This window comes from Phocoena phocoena, chromosome 2 (genome assembly GCF_963924675.1).
Source record: "Phocoena phocoena chromosome 2, mPhoPho1.1, whole genome shotgun sequence".
Lineage (NCBI taxonomy): Eukaryota > Metazoa > Chordata > Mammalia > Artiodactyla > Phocoenidae > Phocoena > Phocoena phocoena.
In genome coordinates, this window is record NC_089220.1 from 66,072,514 (window position 1) to 66,093,516 (window position 21,003).

The 21,003-nt window shown below is 34.5% G+C and overlaps 1 protein-coding gene across 1 annotated transcript in view; it reads right to left on the reverse strand.

Annotated features, from left to right (window-relative positions):
• Window positions 1–1,211: 1,211 nt before the first annotated feature.
• Window positions 1,212–21,003, reverse strand: part of ARHGAP5 (Rho GTPase activating protein 5) — a 58,485-nt gene continuing 38,693 nt past the window's right edge. The window contains exons 3-6 of the mRNA XM_065872191.1: window positions 11,650–11,727; window positions 8,761–8,892; window positions 6,637–6,742; window positions 1,212–1,539 (exon numbers count right to left, since the gene is read on the reverse strand). Coding sequence (XP_065728263.1) covers window positions 1,212–1,539; window positions 6,637–6,742; window positions 8,761–8,892; window positions 11,650–11,727 — 644 coding nt within the window. The remainder of the gene's footprint in view (window positions 1,540–6,636; window positions 6,743–8,760; window positions 8,893–11,649; window positions 11,728–21,003) is intronic.

Below are 21,003 nucleotides of genomic sequence, written 5' to 3' on the forward strand. Positions count from 1 at the left end.
CAGCAGTCATTTACAGCAAATCTGGTACCAACATCAAAGGAAAAAATTGGTTTAAAAAATGGTGCAAAAGCCACTTTGGATTTTAGTACAACATATCACAGAAAAGAATATGAATACAAGTATGCAACTTTATATATACATACTCCAAAGAGGCTGTCAGTACCCAAAGTATTTTTATTGCTATATTAGCAATGGATTTTTGGATATGTTTTTAAGGGCCACATAAAAATAGATTCAAGGGACAGATTTAAATTGAAGTCCTAGATTAAAATGTTTGGTTTAAAGAATTTTCTACAACAAATTTCATGTTTATGTATGAAAAGTTATATAACCTTATATGAAAATGTCATGAAGTATTTTCTACACTATACTAAATGTATTTCCCAAGAGGGAAAAAATTAAAATATCTAAAATATATTAGATTAAGATTACAAGACCATAATAGATCTTTTGAACATGCATCTGTTTACAGAATTAACAGTATACAAGATGTTTGTTTCATCATGGACTATAAAGAAATGAGTTGGTGACAACTATCCTTTGCACAACATTATCAACTCACTTTAGCCACAAGCATGTCCTTGGTATGTGTGTACAAGAAATATATCCATTTACCCCCATCAGATCATCCACAGGTTTACTTAGAAGATGAAGGTGCAGAAATATGTTAAGTGTACTTTTCTTTCTTTCAAACAACATCCCAAGCATGGCATAAGTAGCCTGAAATTATAAAATACTTAACTGGGCTTTTAGTTATCTATACAGACTGATAAAAGTAAATTAAGTTGCTCAAATTAGCACATCAAATAACAAAACCAGCCATAAAGCAGGCTGGAAAGCATTAAATGTTTCATATACGTGAGTTTTTAAATCATTTAATTTCTATAGAAAAATTTTATTCACAATATAATGTGACAGAAAATGCCACAGGAATGATATACTGATTGCAATAAGGTTGCATGCAACAGCAGCTTTGTATTTTATAGCTATTTTTGTTTATAAAAATTAAACCTCTCCAGTCATGCTTATCACATGGTCTTAGATTTGTAATATAAATGAATAAGGAATACCATATAGTTCAAAGAGAAAATGTTTCATTATTTTGAATGTGAATTATCTGTAAGAAACATGAAGTATACTACTGAACCCTGAAACATGCATGCCTAGATTTGCTTTTGTCCAATTTCAGGCTGTCTGCAATCACTTCCTACTTATATAATACCAAGAGGATCCGTCTGTAACTGTGGTTGTATCAGCTGAGGTTGCAATGGTGGTGGTAACTGAAGCGGTACCATTGGTTCCACCAACTGTCCTGGGTTTGAAGGTGGTGGAGGAGCCACAGTGTTCGCAGTTTCCACAATTTCTCCATTGTAAAAGAAAAATTGACACTGTTGAATGAATGTTTCAACAACAGATTGATGGATCTTGGTGGTAGACAGAAACTCTCGATTTTCAAAATCAGGTCTCATCAAAGTTGGCCAAAAACAGATGGATAAGTTGTCTGCTGTCATTAGGTTGACTTTATTATGCTGACTGACCCTGAAATTATGATAGGAAAAAAACAATTAGAAACCAGTCAAAACTCAATGCAATTAAAGAATCTGAGAGCTGGATATTATTTCAGATGATTTGGTTTTACCTTTTTTAAAAATCTTAACTTCAAATTTAAAACATTTTCCTGCTTGTGCATTCCATGTTCAACTACATTCTAATAACAGAAAAAAGCAGTAAAATCCATTCCTTATGAGAACCAAAGATGGTTTTTACTTTGGAAAAACTATCATATCCTCCAACTGGGAGACTTTTCAACTTTCAAAAAACTCAAGTTTCTAGTATTCCAAAAAACAATCTTTTTAATCATTAACTAACTTGTACATCGTTACAAATTTAATTTCAATGACAACAGTTCACAGAGCAAATTCTACCTTAAAATTCTTTTGATCTGACAATAAATAATTTACAAATGACCATATGTTAACTATTTTGCATCCAGTCTTTTAAATATGTGAGCAAGCACTACTACCATTGTCTGTAATAAGCAAGAAACATAAGAAGCAAATCTTGAATTTTAACTCAAAATTATTAAATTGGGAGGAAATTTTAGGTATTTTATCCAATCCTCTCATTCACACATGAAGAAACAGCCCAATATGCAAGGTAGCAGGAAAATTTTTTATTTGAATTTGTATATCAAAAAATTAAAAATCTAAACCAAAGGACCCACACCCCCAAACACAGGAGTTGCTCATCTGAGGTAAAATAAGTGCTCTAAAAACATGTGTTCTGTGGTAAAAGTTATTACCATTTGTTAAGAGACTAAATTAGAATATTCAGAATAAAGTCAACCTCTGTTAAAATATAGTGTATAGAGAGGGGCCCAGTCCGGTGTGTCTATGTGGTAGTCAAGTATAGGTTCTGAAAATACCCATAGATTTGAAAGACATGAATATGGACATCAAATCTAATTGTTGAGTCAAAAAGTACAAAGGAAAGGTAGCAAATCAGTTAGATGACAGTGGTCAGGGTCCTTAAAGAGGTAATGTCTGAGTTGAGCCAAGGGTGATGGGTGTTAGTAAAACAGTAGGAAGAAAGAGTAATTTAGTCAAAACAGTGGTTCTCAAATACTACAAAGCTATAGTAATCAAAACAGCGTGGTACTGGCACAAAATCAGACATATGGATCACTGGAACACAAGAGAGCGCCCAGAAACAAACCCACACACCTATGGTCAATTAATCTTTGACAAAGGAGGCAAGAATATACAATGGAGAAAACACAGTCCCTTCAGCAAATGATGTTGGAAAAGTTGGACAGCAGTATGTAAATCAATGAAGTTAGAACACTCTCACATCGTATACAAAAATAAATTCGAAATGGCTTAAAAATTTAAATATAAGACATGACACCATAAAACCCCTAACGAACATAGGGAAAACATTCTCTGACATAAATCGTAGCAATGTTTTCTCAGGTCAGTCTCCCAAGGCAACAAAAATAAAAGCAAAAATAAACAACTGGGACCAAATCAAACTTATAAGCTTTTGCATAGCAAAGGAAACCATAAACAAAATGAAAAGACAACCTACGGAGAGAAAATATTTGCAAAGGATGTGACTGACAAGGGGTTAATTTCCGAATACACAAACAGCTCAGTATCAAAAAACAAACAACCTAATCAAAAAATGGGCAGAAGACCTAAATAGACATTTCTCCAAAGATGACATATAGATGGTCAACAGGCACATGAAAAGATATTCAACATCACTAGTTATTAGAGAAATGCAAATCAAAACTATAACGAGATACCATCACAGACTGCTCAGAATGGCCACCATCAAAAAGTCTACAAATAATAAATGCTGCAGAGGCTGTGGAGAAAAGGGAACCCTCCTACACTGTTGTTGGGAATGTAAATTGGTGCAGCCACTATGGAGAACAGTATGGTGGTTTCTTAAAAAACGAAAAATAGAGTTGCCATATGATCCAGCAATCCCACTCCTGGGCATATATCCAGAAAAGATGAAAGCTCTAATTTGAAATGATATATGCACCCCAATGTTCACAGAAGCACTACTTACAAGATGTGGTATATGGAAGATATGGTATATATACATACACACACACACACACACACACACACACACACACACACACACACAATGGTATATTGCTCAGCCACAAAAAAGAATGAAATAATGCCATTTGCAGCTACATGGATGGACCTAGAGATTATCATTTTAAGCAAAGTAAGGCAGAAAGAGAAAGATAAATACCATATGATATCACTTATATGTGGAATCTAAAAAAAAAAAAAAAAGATACAAATGAACTTATTTACAAAACAGAAACAGATTCTCACAGACACAAAAAACAAACCTATGGTTACCAAAAGTGAAAGGGTGTGTGGGGGATAAATGAGGAGTTTGGGATTAACAGATAAACACTACTATATATAAAATAGATAAACAATACTGTATAGCACAGGAAATATATTCAATAGCTTTTAATAACCTATAATGGAAAAGAATCTAAAAAAAGAATATATATAACTGAATCACTTTGCTGTACACCTGAAAACTAATATGACATTGTAAATCAACCATACTTCCATAAAAAACAAACAAACCAACCCCCGCCCCCAGTGATTCTCAGTGTGTATCAGAACCTCCTGGAGGGCCTGTTAAAACACAGATTGATAATTATGTCTGGGGTGGGGCCTGATAATTGGCATTCCTAACAAGTTCCCAGGTGATGCTGATGCTGCTGCTTTGAGGACTGAATTTTGAGAAAGACTGAGGCAGTCATGTTAAGATGTGATAAGGGACCAGGCACAAATTGATACTTTCAGTTAAGTCCTATTAGTTTAATATTAATACAGTGGCACTTGGTGTTGCACGGTGGAAAAGGAAAGGAGATTTAACAGAGTAAGTTAGAACTAGGCCACTTAATGATAAACAATTTAGATTTTTTTCCTTTAGGATGTAAGTGATCTTTACACAAAGAGCTTTTAGAAGGATCATTCTGGCATCAGGATCAAGGGAGAATCAAGAAGAAAAATAGGCAGAAAGAGAGCTCAATGACAAACTAGAGTTTCCTAAATGAGAAATGATAAAATTTAAACTAAAGCAGTGGCAGAGGAATGAAAAGGAAAACTAATCAGGAGAAAAAACTAATTTGACACAATAACTCACTGAATATGGAAGGTGAGAGAAAATACATCCAAAGAACAGCTCCATGGATTAATTTTTGCAATCTGTCAATCACCCAACATATATTTATCGTTTATTTCCTATACTGGAATGTAAAGCTCCATGAAATGTGATTATTTTATTTACTGCTATGTCTGTATAGCATTTACAAGAGTACCTGGCACAAAGAGTACATCCATTATAATCACTAGTTGAGTGTTTGTTCTAAAATTTAAGTCTGATGATACTATTTCTCTGTTCTACTCTCTAGTGGCTCCCCATACCATTCAGAGTAACAATCATGCAATGCGTTTTTCATTGACAAAGTCTTGCTCCCCCCCCCCCCCCCCGCCCACAAATGTCAGCTGAACTCAACAGTGCACTTAGTGATAGACATGAAAGCAACCTCCTTGTCAGTAAAATATTTTGAGGACTAAAGCTAATCAATAGGCTAAACTCTGGGTAGTACTGCCCTATCCTTCACTCTGCTCAAACCACACAGACCTTTTTGCTGTTCCTCAACATGCCAAATATGCCTGTCATTAACTGTTGTATCACTGGAGTCAAACACAGTTAAGTGTCTTAATATAACATTGATGGTGGGCTAGCACTGTGATTCTTTGCATATGCTCTTCCCTTTCTCTCTTTTCCCTATTGTTTTTAATAAAGTCCAATTCTTGTTTCAGCACTTTAATCAGGCAATACAATAATATGTTCATATACCATCCCTACATTCCATATTGGGTAAGGTCTCCTGTAGTACCCTGTACACATCTGTTAAATCATGAACCACGTTGCATGGTAATTTTCAAGAGGAAATTCCACTAATTATACTGCAATACTATGTATGTTGGTATTTTCTCACAGAGGGAGACCCCAGAGAAGAGTTACTACAAGTGCTAATATAATTTTATGCTACATTAATAACAACAAAAAAACTTTAAACACTGCTTAATACTCTCTTTTAAGAGGTACAGACTAAAATGTATTTGTTTTGGACACTGACATTATTAGTTAAAAAAACCAAACCTCAGTTCGTTAAAATGTTAGTAGAAAATACTGTGAAGAGTAGACTTTTGAAAAAAGTAGTACAAATACTAATGATTCTATTCAGTCTCAATAACAACTTTGTGAGCTATTATTCTTCTCATTCTTATAGTTGAGAAAAATCAAGACTTAGGCAGGGTGAAGTATTTGTCCAAAGCCACAGAACTAAAAATGTTTCAAAACCAAGCCTATTTAATTCCACAGTCTTGAGCTTTACGCTATTATACAATATTAATATTGCCTTTCATTTAAGAAATGGTGTTGGGAAGAGTATCTTTATAGAAAAAAGTATAAACTTGAAGCTTAACATATTTAAGGCTTTTGATATAGGATTAATGTCCTGCATTTCAGTAACAGTCAAGGTGGATAGTGATATGAATTCAAGTTTCTAATAAAATTCCACTATGAAGAATATCCAAACAAAACAAGCAAGATACACAAAAGAGACACAATACAAAAGAAGAGGCAATTAAACCACTTAATAAAACTTGGATTCTAGTTATAAGATGTGTCACTTGAGCATATGATTTCTCTCTTTAAACCTCAACCTTTCCAACTTCAAACAAGTTGATCTGGTTAATTATCTAAGTGTCATTTCATAACTAAAATTCTAAGATTCTATAGAAGAGAATTGTTAAAGAACAGCAATGACAAAAAAAAAAGTACTCACCACACTTATTATTTATATAATCATGTTAGATACTAAAAGGGTCATATACCTTTCTTTAAACAAGTTGATGAAAAATCTATTTTAAAAATACAGAAAAAATAATTTAGAGAACCAAAATTGAACTGCATGTTTAAATTAATCTTTCTCTATTTTATGATTACCCAATTTATAAAGTTACGTGTTTGAAATCTGTAGTGCATTTTATTTGCAAAAACGAAAAATAAAAATACCTGTTTAGATGTGTTATTACATATCTGAATACATCATAGTTAACGGGATGAAATTTCTTAACAATTTCTTTCAGTGCATGAAGACGTTCTGTTTTATCCGGGATTTCTGTAAAATTAAAGTAGCGAGGAATTTGTGTGAAACACAAACATTAAAAAATATTGATAAAGCTTCCTGCTATGCCTATTGTATGAGATAATCAAGAATGTATATAAAGCATATCAAGAGAGGGAAACAAAAACAAAGAAAATGTTGTAAAGAACCTGCTAATAAACAGACTACCATCTATTTACAATAGCCTTTTCACAAGTAAAGCTAATAACTGAAGATCAAAGTAACCTGGGGGTGGTAAAATAGGAAATGGTATATTAGTAATTTCTCTAAGCAACTTATATAACTAGATACTGATTTAGAATTAACTAATTACTTACAAATCTGTTAGGGTCTTAATATTCATGCTACAGATAGTAAATATTTTAGGCTTTGTGGGTGAAACTACTCAACTCTGCAGTGGTACAAAAGCGGCCACAGACAATATGTAACAAGAGTGGCTGTGATCCAATAGAACTTTAAAAATCTGAATTCATATAATTTTAATATTTCGTAAAATTTTCTTTTAATATTTTTTCAACCATTTAAAAATGTAAAAAAACATTCTTAGCTTGCAAGCCTTCTGAAAACTGATGGCACGCTAAATTTGGCCCACAGGCCAGTTTGCCAACACCTGATTTAAAGCATTATACTTATTTATAATCCACTTAGCTTATAAAACATTGTTCTTCACAAGTAGCACAAGCAGTACAAGTATTTAGCTCAGTTACTTTGCAAATTTACACAAATTATGAAACAGGATAACTGAAATGTGGCTCTGCTGTAAATGGGAGAGGACAGAGTGCCTTACTGCTCTGCTCTTCCTCATTCAGTTCATTCTTCAAAAATAACAATGGATTCCTCTGGAGGAGGCCAGTCTGCCAACCAACTCATGGTAGTACACCAAGTACTAACAAATTTCTCATTTGCCACATATTATTTCTAAATCAGCCCTCAATATTTCCTAAGTAGGGAAGTTCTGAGGCTATTGTTCATAGCCAAAACGTAAGAAAATCTAAGCTATCAATTGGACTATTTTCCTAGTTTTCATATGAGAGAATGTATAAGGCAACTGTATCTTATGACAATATACTAAAGTGGATTTCAGTGAAAAGAAAATTAACTGAGAACTTTAACAATAAGTATTATAAGTAGTCTCACGCTACAGAGCTTGAAGACTTGTAATCAAAAGGAAATATTAAAGAGAAATATTTAGAAACTACATTAAATTTAGCCATTGAGAACACAATGTTGATTAAGCACTAGGTTACCTGATACTCAAATAGACCTTTGGTCTCATTTTCCAGATAACAAATGAGTATTTGCTTCATAGAAACATCTGGATGAATGATGATGCCAAGTAGGAATCAATACTGAATGAGTACCCATTTTCCTGTCTTACTTTTTCAAAAACTGAATTAAGACATGAGGCCAAAGTTAATTTCTTTGACTTAAAAAATATTTATATACACGTGTACAGACCATACACAGGTTAATATGTTACTAAAATACATTACAGATACATTCATTTGAAGACTTAATTTCTTTTTTTTTTTTTTTTTGCGGTACGTGGGCCTCTCACTGTTGTGACCTCTCCCGTTGTGGAGCACAGGCTCTGGACGCGCAGGCTCAGCGGCCATGGCTCATGGGCCCAGCCGCTCCGCAGCATGTGGGATCTTCCCGGACAGGGGCACGAACCCGTGTCCCCTGCATCGGCAGGCGGACTCTCAACCACTGTGCCAGCAGGGAAGCCCAAGACTTAATTTCTTTTTCTTACAATGCCTTTGAGTTTGAATTAAAAACACAAATCTCAAACTTCTAGTATAATGGTCTAACTTCTAAGAGCACCAAGTCATCTAGGAGCCTAGCTAAAACTATTTATTTAAAGGGAAAGAGCTTTAATAAACAGTTCTAGAAGCTAAATTTTTATTAGCTACATATTCTAGTGCATGACTGATCTTAACACAAAGCAATCAATGTACAAACCCCACTATCATCATCCCTCTCAAAAAAAAAAAAAGGAGGCTTTTACTTACTTGCTGCTTCCAATAGCTCTGGATGAAGAGAATATGGAATTAAAGGATCTGGTAGATCTGCAAAGAAAGCTTTAAGAGCTCCAGCTACAGCATTTACTGTTACTTCCATTGATACTAGACTGATATTATGATCTATAAGACAAAAATAAAAATTAAAAACTATAATAAATTTAAATTTATTACAGGAGAAGTAAGTTAAATGGATACTTGTAGATCCAAAGACATTTAAGTCTTCTCATGGACCACCTTTCTTCACAGGCTGATTCATCCCTCCCCCATTGTTTTAATATAAGTTTGCCTGACAAACTATAGATAAGGAAAGAGAAAACCAAGTAAGAAGCACTTTCTGTGACAATAAAAAAATGCTATTAGGCTTGTCAGTATATGAGACATCTCTCTTCTTTTGAAACATTTTGTTCACATAAGCTATTTAAAAGAGGCCATAAGGAAGCAGAAAGACAAAAGATAGGAATCATGCATATAAATTCAAGTTTTGATGGATGATGGATGTTCACTAAACTTACTGTGGTAATCATTTCATGATATATATAAGTCAAATCATTATGTTGTACACCTTATACAGTACTGTATGTCAATTATATCTCAATAAAACTGGAAGAAAAAACAAAATCACTATACCTCATGGAGTATGCTTAATTGGACATAAAAGGGGTAAAAGGCGAACACTATTTTATTGTTTCAATATACATTATTATTCTCACATCGCAGGACCACTTTTGTGTGTTTTTTCTACAATATTATACTGCAAGCCAATATAAATTGTAATCTACAGTGTAAATCTACTAGTTCCCTGGTGGGGAACTTATACTTAAAAAATTTTAATATAAAACACTTATCAGTGAAGTTCTGACTTAAAAAATAAGAATGTAACATATTAAAGGTATATCATAAGGTTAATTTGCTATTAAAAAAGTAACATTTTCCTTATTATAAATACAATGAATATTTATGATAAATAAAAAAATTACTCCCATAACCAAGAGATAATCACTGTTTATAATTTAGCATGTTTCCTTTCAGCCCTTTTCTGCTCATTAAAAAAAAATATATAGATAGATAGATTTTATATTAGATTTAATTTTTAAGGCATTATCCAAGGTTAATAAAATTTCACAAGCAACTTTTAAAAACTTTTTGAGGGGGCAGGTAACATTTCATTGTAATTTCAAACTTGCAGAAAATTTGCAAGAATAATAAAAATACAAAGAACTCACATATATCCTTAACCAAGAATCACCAATCCTTACATTCTGCCCTACATAAGCAATTCTAATGGCTACAAAACATTCTCCCAGATATAAAAATTTACATAATATTCTATTACTGAACATTTAGATTTATTTCATTTAAAAATATTATAAAGATGTTATGATAACAACTTTTATGTACTAAAGCTTAGGTCCTTAGGCAGGCTATATTCCTTGTAATAACAGCTACCCAGTGAACATTTAACATGGTGCCTGGCACAGAAAACTCATTATATGCATTATCTCATTATTCCTCAGTTACTCTTATCACTCCCATTCTAGATATGAAAAAGCTGAGATTTAGAAAAGTTAACCTCACTAGGCCACAAAGACAGTAAGTGGCAGAACCAGAAAACAAAACCAGAAACTCTAATTCAAGAGGCCCTGGTACTGACGACTACTCTTCCTTCATTACCTGAAGTGAAATTGTACCAATTTGCTAAAGTCTAAACAGTTCTTCTAACAATTTTTTTAAATGAAATATCATGCAATAATGTATGGTATTTGAAATACCATGCAATAATGAAATACCAGTCTTTCAAAGCAAGGCACACACACAAACACCCCACCCACCACTCAACTTTACCATTTACCACTCAACATTTTACCATTTCAACACATATAATCTTCATTATTTTATACGGCTATCTAGTATTCTACTTGTAAACAGGACTGGTCCCCCTACCTTTAAAACAAAATACAAACAATGCTGCAATAAATATCTTGGTATGCTTACACAAAGACTTTTGTAACATAAGTATTTACAAATAGAATTTCTCCAGCAAAGCTACCTGAAGCACCCATAACCAACAGCATACAACACACCTGCTTGCCTACACCCTACCAACAATCTTTTCCACTCACATAATAAAATAAATACAACCTTTTTGTTTTAGTTTTTATTTCTTTATAACTGACAGAGCTGAGCATATTTTCATATATTTGTTGGTTGCTTTCTTCTGATATGAATTGCTTAATCTAGCAAAGAAATTCCATAGCCACACCAAGTTTACAGTTTGTCTCCTGATTCTGTTTGCTTTATACACTATTTCATACAGAAGTTTTACATTTTTAGGCAGTCTAGTTTATCATCTTGTTCATGCTTTCTAGGTTTCATGTCAAGTTTAGGCCTCTCCTTACTCCAAGATTATAAATATATTCACTCGTTTTTCTCCCTAGAACTTAGTTTTCATTTTTTGCATTTAAACCTTTGATCTCATACAGATTTCCTTTAATATGAGTAGGAAATTCAGCTTTTTAAAACTTCCTTATGGTTAGTTGGCCCAGTATCATGAAGGAAAAAAAAAAACCTTTTAAATCACAACTTTAAATAGGTGCAATCTGTGATATACAAAGATGATGATGCATCATAACTCAATTTATTGCTTCTCTAATTCTGGTAATGGATTTATAGCTCTCCCATTTGTTGACTGTGGTATCTGTTCCATTAAATACTTCCAATACTACTTCAAAACTTTCTCCCCTAAACATCCATATTCTTAGGAGGTTTTCATATGAAATTTCAATGAGGGAAATAATAAAACAATGATTTTATCTTCTATAATTATCTTCTTACCTTGATCAAATATATACATAAATATATCTATAATTATCTTCTTACCTTGATCAAACTGCTTTTGAATATTGTCTTGATCAGTTTTGTTCCCACTAACACGGTACAGTCCTTCAGTACATAATCCTAAAAGAATAAAGAAATAAATAGACTTTTACACATAAATATATAGCTATAACAAAGAATATACTTAACCTTATGTACATCTTAGTGACTTAGAAAATATGGTGGTAAAATATTTTTAAGAATAAAATATTCTTGAGCATTTCATTTAAAGTAAGTTCTTAATGGACTACCTTAATTTTAAACCATTTAGGCTACCCAGTTCCATGTAAAATAAGATACATTTCTTCCTAGTCCACTAAACACAGCTAAAATTCCTGAGTGCAATATATTAAAAACGTCAAAAGACTCTGAAAGGTGGAGAGAAAGTGAATTTGAATAGCAACCACAGAATTTGAAGAACAACAACACAGTGAGTTCTCTGGGTTTTCCTTTTGCTTCTTACGTATCTTAGATCAGGCAACAGAGAAGCCTGCAACCCAGAAGTACCAATGAGCACAGGCAAAAAAATAAAAATAAAAACAAAACACCACTCAGAAAACCAACAAGAAAAGCCAGTTCTCTCTAGTGAAAGGATTGGGAAAGGTGCAGACTAGGAAGCAAAAACATTTTTTACTGTTACTGCCCTACTCCAGCCAAACACCATGGAATCCACTCCTCCTCATCCACATCAGTGGAACCAAGTAGGGAGACTAGAATTCTACCACTGCCAGCAGTAACAAAGGTGCCCCTTCCCCTCTATAGAGTGTCAGCAAGGACTGAATGGCAAGTCTGAACTTCTACTACCACCTTGAGGTAAGAGGTACCCTCCCCTCTTCACCATGGTAGTCAACAGAGGCTGGTAGAGATCAAGTGGGGAGGGGAGTCCAATCTTCCAGCCCCACTGTGTAGTAATGAGGCAGCTGTACCTCCCCTGCTGGTGCAGTGTCAGAGGAGGCCTGCTAAAATAGATTTAAATAAGATCCAAGGTTTCACAGCATACTATCCAAAATGTCTAGAATACAATAATAATAAAACTAAAATCATTCATCATTCCAAGAACCAAGAAAGTCTCAACCTGAATGAGAAAAAACAATTAACAGACACCAATACAAAGATATCAGTTGTGGAATTATCTGACAAGGATTTTAAAGCATCATAAAACACTTCAGTGAACAATTATAAACACACTTGAAACAAACTTCCCAATAGAAAGTTTGAGCAAAGAAACAGAAATATAAGGAGGAACTAACTGGAAATTTTAGAACTAGAAATACAGTAACAGAAACAACAAATTCACTGAATGAGATCAATAATAGAAAAGTGATGACAGAGTAATGATAATGAATAAATGAACTTGAACACAAATCGGTAGAAATTACCCAATCTAAAGAACATAAAGAAATTAGACTAAAAAAAAAATGATGAGCCTCAGGGATTTGTGTGACAATAACAAAAGATCTAATATTTGTGTCATCAGCCGAAAACCTATCTCTATGTTCAATGGGAAGTTTCTGAAAGCACTTCTGAAAGAGACTCCATCTGATAAGGCATTGTATTGTTCTGATCCCAAGGAGAAAAAAAGAATCACCAGAAACGTAGAATTTGTCAAATTTATTCCTGGACAAATGTCAAGGTGCTTGTATGGGACAATATGTTAATTCTAATTTTTTATATTCAGAAATTCATGGTCATAAAGGTAGCAAAAATCCACTGATAAAAGTGTCAAAGTTATTAAATCCAAAGTTTTAACTTCAGTGAAGCATGGCAGACACCACCAAATAACCAAAATTATTATCATCTACAGTGGGACAAAATAACATCCTATCCCAACAGATATGATGCACTTAGAAGGATACAACATTACTTTGGTGGTATTTCTAACAAAAATGCATAATTTGAATCTAATAGTGAGGAAACAGTAACCTCAAATTAAGGAGAAAGAAAAAGTTCATTTGTACAGTAAAATGTCAACCAATAAACATACAAAAAATGAGAGACTAAAAAAAAATTATCAACGGAAGCTAAAACTAGTGGCTGAAAGTCTGATAGTCTCAAAGTCAAGAAAAACAAAAGAAGCTGAGCAACTCTCCCAAACTAAAGGTGTTAAAAAAGACATGATTACTAAAAGCAGTGCACACAGATTGGCTCCTGAAGTGTCTGCCTAATAAAGAATTAAAAATGCCCAAAATGTCAATAATGCTGAGGTTGAGAAACCCTGACATAGTGATAAGCATTTATTTGCTAAATGAAAATTATAAGGTGCTTAATCATCCATGATAAAAAATCTTGCCTTCCATTCACTAATAAATGAGTGACTTTAAAAAAAAAAAAGCAGCAGCAGCCAACTCAATTATCTAGATGTGAATTATACAAGTTTAACTTAAATCACCCAAAGTATCTATCCTGGGCCTCCAAGTAATATATAGGTATTAAAAATCTATACCAATATTCCAAAACTAAATTTAAAATATGTTTGAACCAAGTATCATCACCCCTTTTTCTTTCATTAGAAAGGTAACTAATCCTTACACTACACAGAACTCTTGATATCTTAAGTTCTAAAATGGTCTAAGTTCTCTTTGAGTTGCTAACAGATACAAGAGTTTCACTGAAGTCATAAAACAGATTACAAATGGTAAAGAGGAAGTAAGGTGTGTAGATAATCCACAAATTAGATTAATATGTCCATGGGAAGTAACATCAGCAAAAGAGATAGAGAAAGCAATTTTGGGGCTTGGTTCCCCCATAAAACCAACTAATGAGCAGCCAAAAAGTATCAGAATCAACTTCTGCAGAACCTCTGGAATCTAGTAAAAAAATTACAACCACCATTAGAAGGCTTGCTGAAGAAAGAAGATTTAAGCTGCCCACCTACCATTCCCGTTGCCACTCTAGACGGGCAACGACCATAAGGAAGGCAGCCTGCACTCTGGGTTTAGGTTTCAAGTGCCAGAGGGAGCAACACAGATCTTATTCTCAAAGAACTGTAGTTGCATATTTTGACCTGTCTGGTGGCTCCCAGAAGAAAGAGCACAAGGGCTTGCCTATGTTTCACTATGTTAAAATATTCAAAACGTCTTATTTTCAACAAAAAAATTAAGAGGCATGCAAAGAAGCCAGTATGGCCCATTGTAGAAAAAAAAGAAATTAATAGAAACTGTCCATGAGGAAACCCAGTCACTGCACTTACTAGACAAAGACTTTAAATCAATCTTTAAAGGTGCACAAAAAGCTACAGGAAACCATGAACAAAGAACTAAAGAAAACCAAGAGAATGATGACTTAACAAATGAAGAATATCAATAAACACACAGAAATTATTAAAAGAACTAAAGAGAAAATCTGGAGCTGAAAAGTATAATAACTAAAATGAAAAATAAACTATAGAGGTTTAACAGCAGATTTTAGCAGGCAGAAGAAACAATGAACTTAAAGACTGGTTAATTGAGATCATCCAGTCTAGGGAGCAGAAAGAGGAAAGAATGAAGAAAAATGAACAGAGCCAAAGAGACTTCTGGGACTCCATCAAGCGTACCAACACTAGCATAAAAACTTTCCCAGAGGGGAAAAGGAGAAAGAAGAATATCTGAAAAAATAATGGCTGAAAACTTCCAAATATGAAAAAGAAACCTACAAATCTATACCTGAAGTTCAATGAACTGAAAACAGGATAAACTCAAAGAGACCTACATAGGACAAAGGAAATAATAAAAAGTAAAATGGATATAAACAAAATAAAAAGTAGCATACAAAAATAAAAAGGTAGAAAAACAGAGAGATCAACAAAGATGTTTGCTTTCATTACTTCTAATAAACACTGTACTGGAGTTCTAGCTAGATTAGGCAAGAAAAAGAAATAAAAGGAATCCAAAGCATAAAAAAATTAAATAAAATTAGTCCTAATTGCTGATGAAAATACTTACTAAATGTAAGAACTGACACCATAAAACTCTTAGAAAAAAACACAGGAGTACATTTTCATGTCAATGGGTTTGGCAATGGATTCTTAGATACAGCACCAACACATGAGAAACAAAATAAAGATAAATTGGATTTCAACAATATTGAAAACTTTTGTGCATCAAAGGACATTATCAAGAAAGACAACCTATAAGATGGGAGAAAATATTTGCAAATCATTTATCTGATAAGGGTCTAGTACCCAAAGAAACTCAAAGCTTTCCCACTACGATCAGGTACAAGGCTAGGATGTCCCCTCTCACCATACCTTTCAACATCTGGTTGAAAGTACTGGAAGTTCTTGTACTTGCTAAAGCAATAAAAGGAAATCAAAGGTATACAAATTGGGAAAGAAGACATAAAACTATCATTTTTCACAGATGACATGATTGTCTATGTAGAAAATCTATCTGCCAAAAAAATCCTTGAACTAGTAAGTGATTATAGCAAGGTTGCAGGATACAAAAATCAACTTCTTCCCTTATATACCAAGGAATAAATGGACCTTGAAATTAAAAACACAATACCACTTACATTAGCATGTCCCAAAATGAGAATTTTCTAACAAAGATGTACAAGATCTATATAAGAAAAACTACAAAACTGATGAATGAAATCAAAGAACTAAATGCAACTGACCCTTGAACAATGCAGTAGTTCATCCATGTATAACTTATAGTTGGCCCTCTGTATCCACTGTTGCTCCACATCCACGGATTCAACCAACCATGGATTGTGTAGTACTATAGTATTTACTATTGAAAAATATCCAGGTATAAGTGGACCCACGCAGTTCAAACCCACATTGTTCAAGGGTCAACTAACTGTAAATGGAGAGATATAACATGTTCATGGAAAGGAAGACAAAATAGTCAGGTTGTCAGTTCTTCCCAACCTGATCTACAGATTCAATGCAACCCCAATCAAATTCCCAGAAAATTATTCTATGGTTATCAACAAACTGATTCTAGAGTTTATATAGAGAGGATAAGACTTAAAGCCAAGACAATATTTAAAGAGAACAAAGTTGGAGGATTGACGTTACATGACTTTAAGATTTACTATAAAGCTACAGTAATCAAGACAATATGGTATTGAGGAAAAAAGAGGCAAATATTCAATAGATCAATGGAACAGAGTAGAGAGCCCAGAAATAAACACCCATTAACAGTCAACTAATCTTTGACACAGGAGCAAACGCAATAAGAACAGAGCAAAAACAGTCTCTTCAACAAACGGTGCTAGAAAAATAGGACATTCATATGCAAAAGAATGAATCTAGACACAGACCTTCACCCTTGACAAAATGAACGCAAACTGGGGACTTCCCTGGTGGTCTAGTGGTTAAGAATCTGCCTTCCAATGCAGGGGACGTGGGTTTGATCCCTGGTTGGGGAACTAAGATCCCACACACCGTGGGGTAACTAAGCCCACACACCGCAACTACTGAGCCCGCGCACTCTGGAGCCTGTGTGCCACAACTAGAGAGAAGCCTGCACGCCACAACGAAGAGCGAGCATGCATGCCACAATGAAAAGATCCTGCGTGCTGCAACTAAGACCCGACGCAGCCAATTTTATATATATATATAAATATATATATATACATAAAATGAACTCAAAATGGATCACAAACTTAAATGTAAAATGGAGAACTATAAAATTCCTAGAAGACAACATAGTAAAAAGCCTAGATGACCTTGGCTACGGTGATGCCTTTTTAGATAAAGACACAATCTGTGAAAAAAATATTGATAAGCTGGACTTCGTTAAAATTAAAAACTTCTGCTCTGTGAAAGACAACATCAAGAGAATTAGAAGACTAGTCACAGACTGGGAGTAAATATTTACAAAACACACATCTGGTAAAGGACTGTTATCCAAAATATACCAAGAACTCTTAAAACTCAGTAATAAGAAAACTCCAGGGCTTCCCTGGTGGCTCAGTGGTTGAGAGTCCACCTGCCGATGCAGGGGACAGGGGTTCATGCCCCGGTCTGGGAAGATCCCACATGCCGTGGAGCGGCTAGGCCCGTGAGCCATGGCCTCTGAGCCTGCGTGTCCGGAGCCTGTGCTCCGCAAAGGGAGAGGCCACAACAGTGAGAGGCCTGCATACCACAAAAAAAAAAAAAAACAAAAAAACAACTCCATTGTAAAATGGGGCAAAGACCTTAACAGATACCTTATCAAAGAAGATCTATAGATGGCAAATAAACATAAAAAGATGCTCCACATCACACGTGACTAGGGAATTGCAAGTTAAAACAACAATGAGATACCACTATTAGAATGGCCAAAATCTAGAACACTGACAACACCAATTGCTGACAAGGATGTGGAGAACAGGAACTCTCATTCAATGCTGGTGGGAAAGCAAAATGCTACAGACACTTTGGAAGACAGCTTGGTAGTTTCTTAACAAAACTAAATGTCCTCTCCACACTTCTACTGCCAGGGGACTGGGTTCGATCCCACAAGCTGTGCAGTGTGGACAAAAAAAAAAAAAAAACACCCCCAAAAAAACCCCAAAAAACAAAACTAAATGTACTCTTACCATACCATCCAGCAATCATCCTGTTATTTTACCCAAAGGAAGTGGAAACATATCTACACAAGAATCTGCACACAGATGTTTATAACATTTATTTTATAGCTATAGCTATGTTTACTGCATAACTGCCCAAACTTGGAAGCATACAGGCTGTTCTTCAGGAGGTGAATGGATAATTTAACTGTGGTACATCCAGACAATGGAATATTACTCAATGCCAAAAAAGAAATGAGTTATTAAACCATGAGAAGACATGGAGGAAACAAATGCGTATTACTAAATGAAAGAAGCCAATCTGAAAAGGGTACATACTGTATGATTATTACAACTATATGACATTGTGGAAAAGGTAAAACTATGAAAACAATAAAAAGATCAATGGTTGCCAGGGGTGAGGGAGGTGGGGAGAGATGAATAGGCAGAGCACAGAAGATTTTTAGGGCAGTGAAAATACTCTGTATGCTATTATAATGATGGATATGTCACTATACATATGTCCAAACCAACAGAATGTACAACATCAAGAGTGAACACTAATGTACACTAGGAACTTTGGGTGATTATCATGTGTCAATGCAGGTTCATCCTCGGCAAAAAACGTACTATTCTGGTGAGTGATGTTGGTAATTGGGGGTGAGGAGGGTTTCATGTGTGGGGGGATAGGGGGTATATGGGAAATCTCTAAACCTCCCTCTTGATTTTGTTATAAACCTAAAACTTCTTTAAAAAAAAAAAAAGATATAGGGCTTCCCTGGTGGCGCAGTGGTTGAGAGTCTGCCTGCCGATGCAGGGGACACAGGTTCGTGCCCCGGTCCGGGAAGATCCCACATGCCGCAGAGCGGCTGGGCTCGTGGGCCATGGCCGCTGAGCCTGCGCGTCCGGAGCCCGTGCTCCGCAACGGGAGAGGCCACAACAGTGAGGCCCGCGAACCGCAAAAAAAGGAAAAAAAAAAAAAAAAAAAAGATTTAGACATATATAGATACATCAAAGCTTATAAGGATGAAGTAACATCAATGGAGCGAGAGTCTTTTAGCAATGATAAGTGACACTTCAGGGACAAGAATGTTACAGAAATAAGGCGGCTAAAGGCAGTATTTTTTTTTCCTCAATCAGAAACAGTATTTTTAAAAATGGGGGGGAAGCTATATTAAAGATATATATATATATGTATCTCTTTAATATCCAAGAAAAAGCAACAACAGTGTTCCAAACTTTCATTTTGTTACTTTCTTTACATATAATGCTTAAAAATACATAACGTGAACATGACATACATTGTTTTCATTCCATTTTCAAAATAACAGACAAGAGGCCTTACGTTAATGATAAGGAAACAAACTTAGAAAAGTGAAGTGACTTGCTAAAATCAGAAACTGGGCAAGCCAGGGTCATTAGTTTGTCTCATTCAATATATAAAAGGAAATATTTTTGACATGCTACCCCATTTGTTTTATGCTAGGTGATTTCCTCTCTCTGCATGATTTCTATCACTGGGGTTGGGCATAGCAATTTCATGTCTAGTCACGTTTCCTAGAAAATAAAAACGCGAGCATAGATGTAAACAAAAGGATAAGTGCCATTATTGACTGTTTCAAGACATGTCCAGAAATACGGAATTACTGAATAAACCATAATTATCAAGATGTTAGATACGAAATATAGGTCATAAAAAGTAATTCTAAAGTATCTTATCAAATGGAATGAAGTTTTACTCATGTATTAAAAATATTACAAAACCATGTTGAATTTTCCCCTTTTGAAAAAGCTATATGTTTAAATGTGTAAACATTTAGAAGAAGAAAAACTTATCTCTTACTCATGAAATCACAGGTGATTTTTTCAGTTCTATTCCTTATGGACTCATCTGTACTTTTTTTCCTGCTGTAACGAAATAGATAGTTCCTTTCCTTAAAACAAATCAAAACAAACAAACAAAAAAACCCCTGGCTATCAAATATCACTTGTAAGCGATAATCGTAGTGGAGCCTGGGCTAGAATCTAAATGTGTGACCTCAGACAAATTACTTAATTTCTCTGGGCCTCAGTTTCTTGCTCTGTAAAACAGAGATAGTAAATGCACACACACGCCATAGAGGTGTGAAAATTAAATGAATAAACTACAGGGAATTCCCTGGCATTCCTGTGGTTAGAGCTCCATGCTTCCACTGCAGGGGCAAGGGATCAATCCCTGGTTGGGGAACTAAGATCCCATAAGCCACAGGGCACGGCTAAATAAATAAATAAATACTTTTAAAAAATTAAATGAAAAAACAACACACTTATTTTATAGCATACCGAAAGTTTACTATACAAATAGCAAGCATTCAGTAAAAGCTGAATACATTACTAATTATTTCACCTTGGGGATAAAAAGGATAAGGGCTAGAGTGTTTCTTCAGACTTGCACCACATTCATTTTCCTGCTGGAATTTCACCATTAAAAAAACAAAAGAGCTACAGGTATAATCACCTGGTTGTCAATAACAAAAAAAATGACGATTCCGTATGTTTCAATCTAACTTACAAACAAAGTATTTGACATAGCTTTCTCCTGAGAATAACCACAGAGCATCTTGCATATTGTGTATCACCTTCATCATCCACTATTATTACAATGTAAAACCTGGGTTTTTAATGATATAACAGCTCAGCACAATACAAATTAGTCAATTGATATAAATGTAAATTATAAAAGTCACACTGTAGCACACATGCCTCCATTCTCTCATCTTTTGCAAAGGTCATGCATTTTTGTAGGAAAAAATAATAAATGCTAATTCTAGTTTGTTAAATAAAGACTTAAAGAGATATCATTCATGTATAACTAATGGCACAAGGACACACACT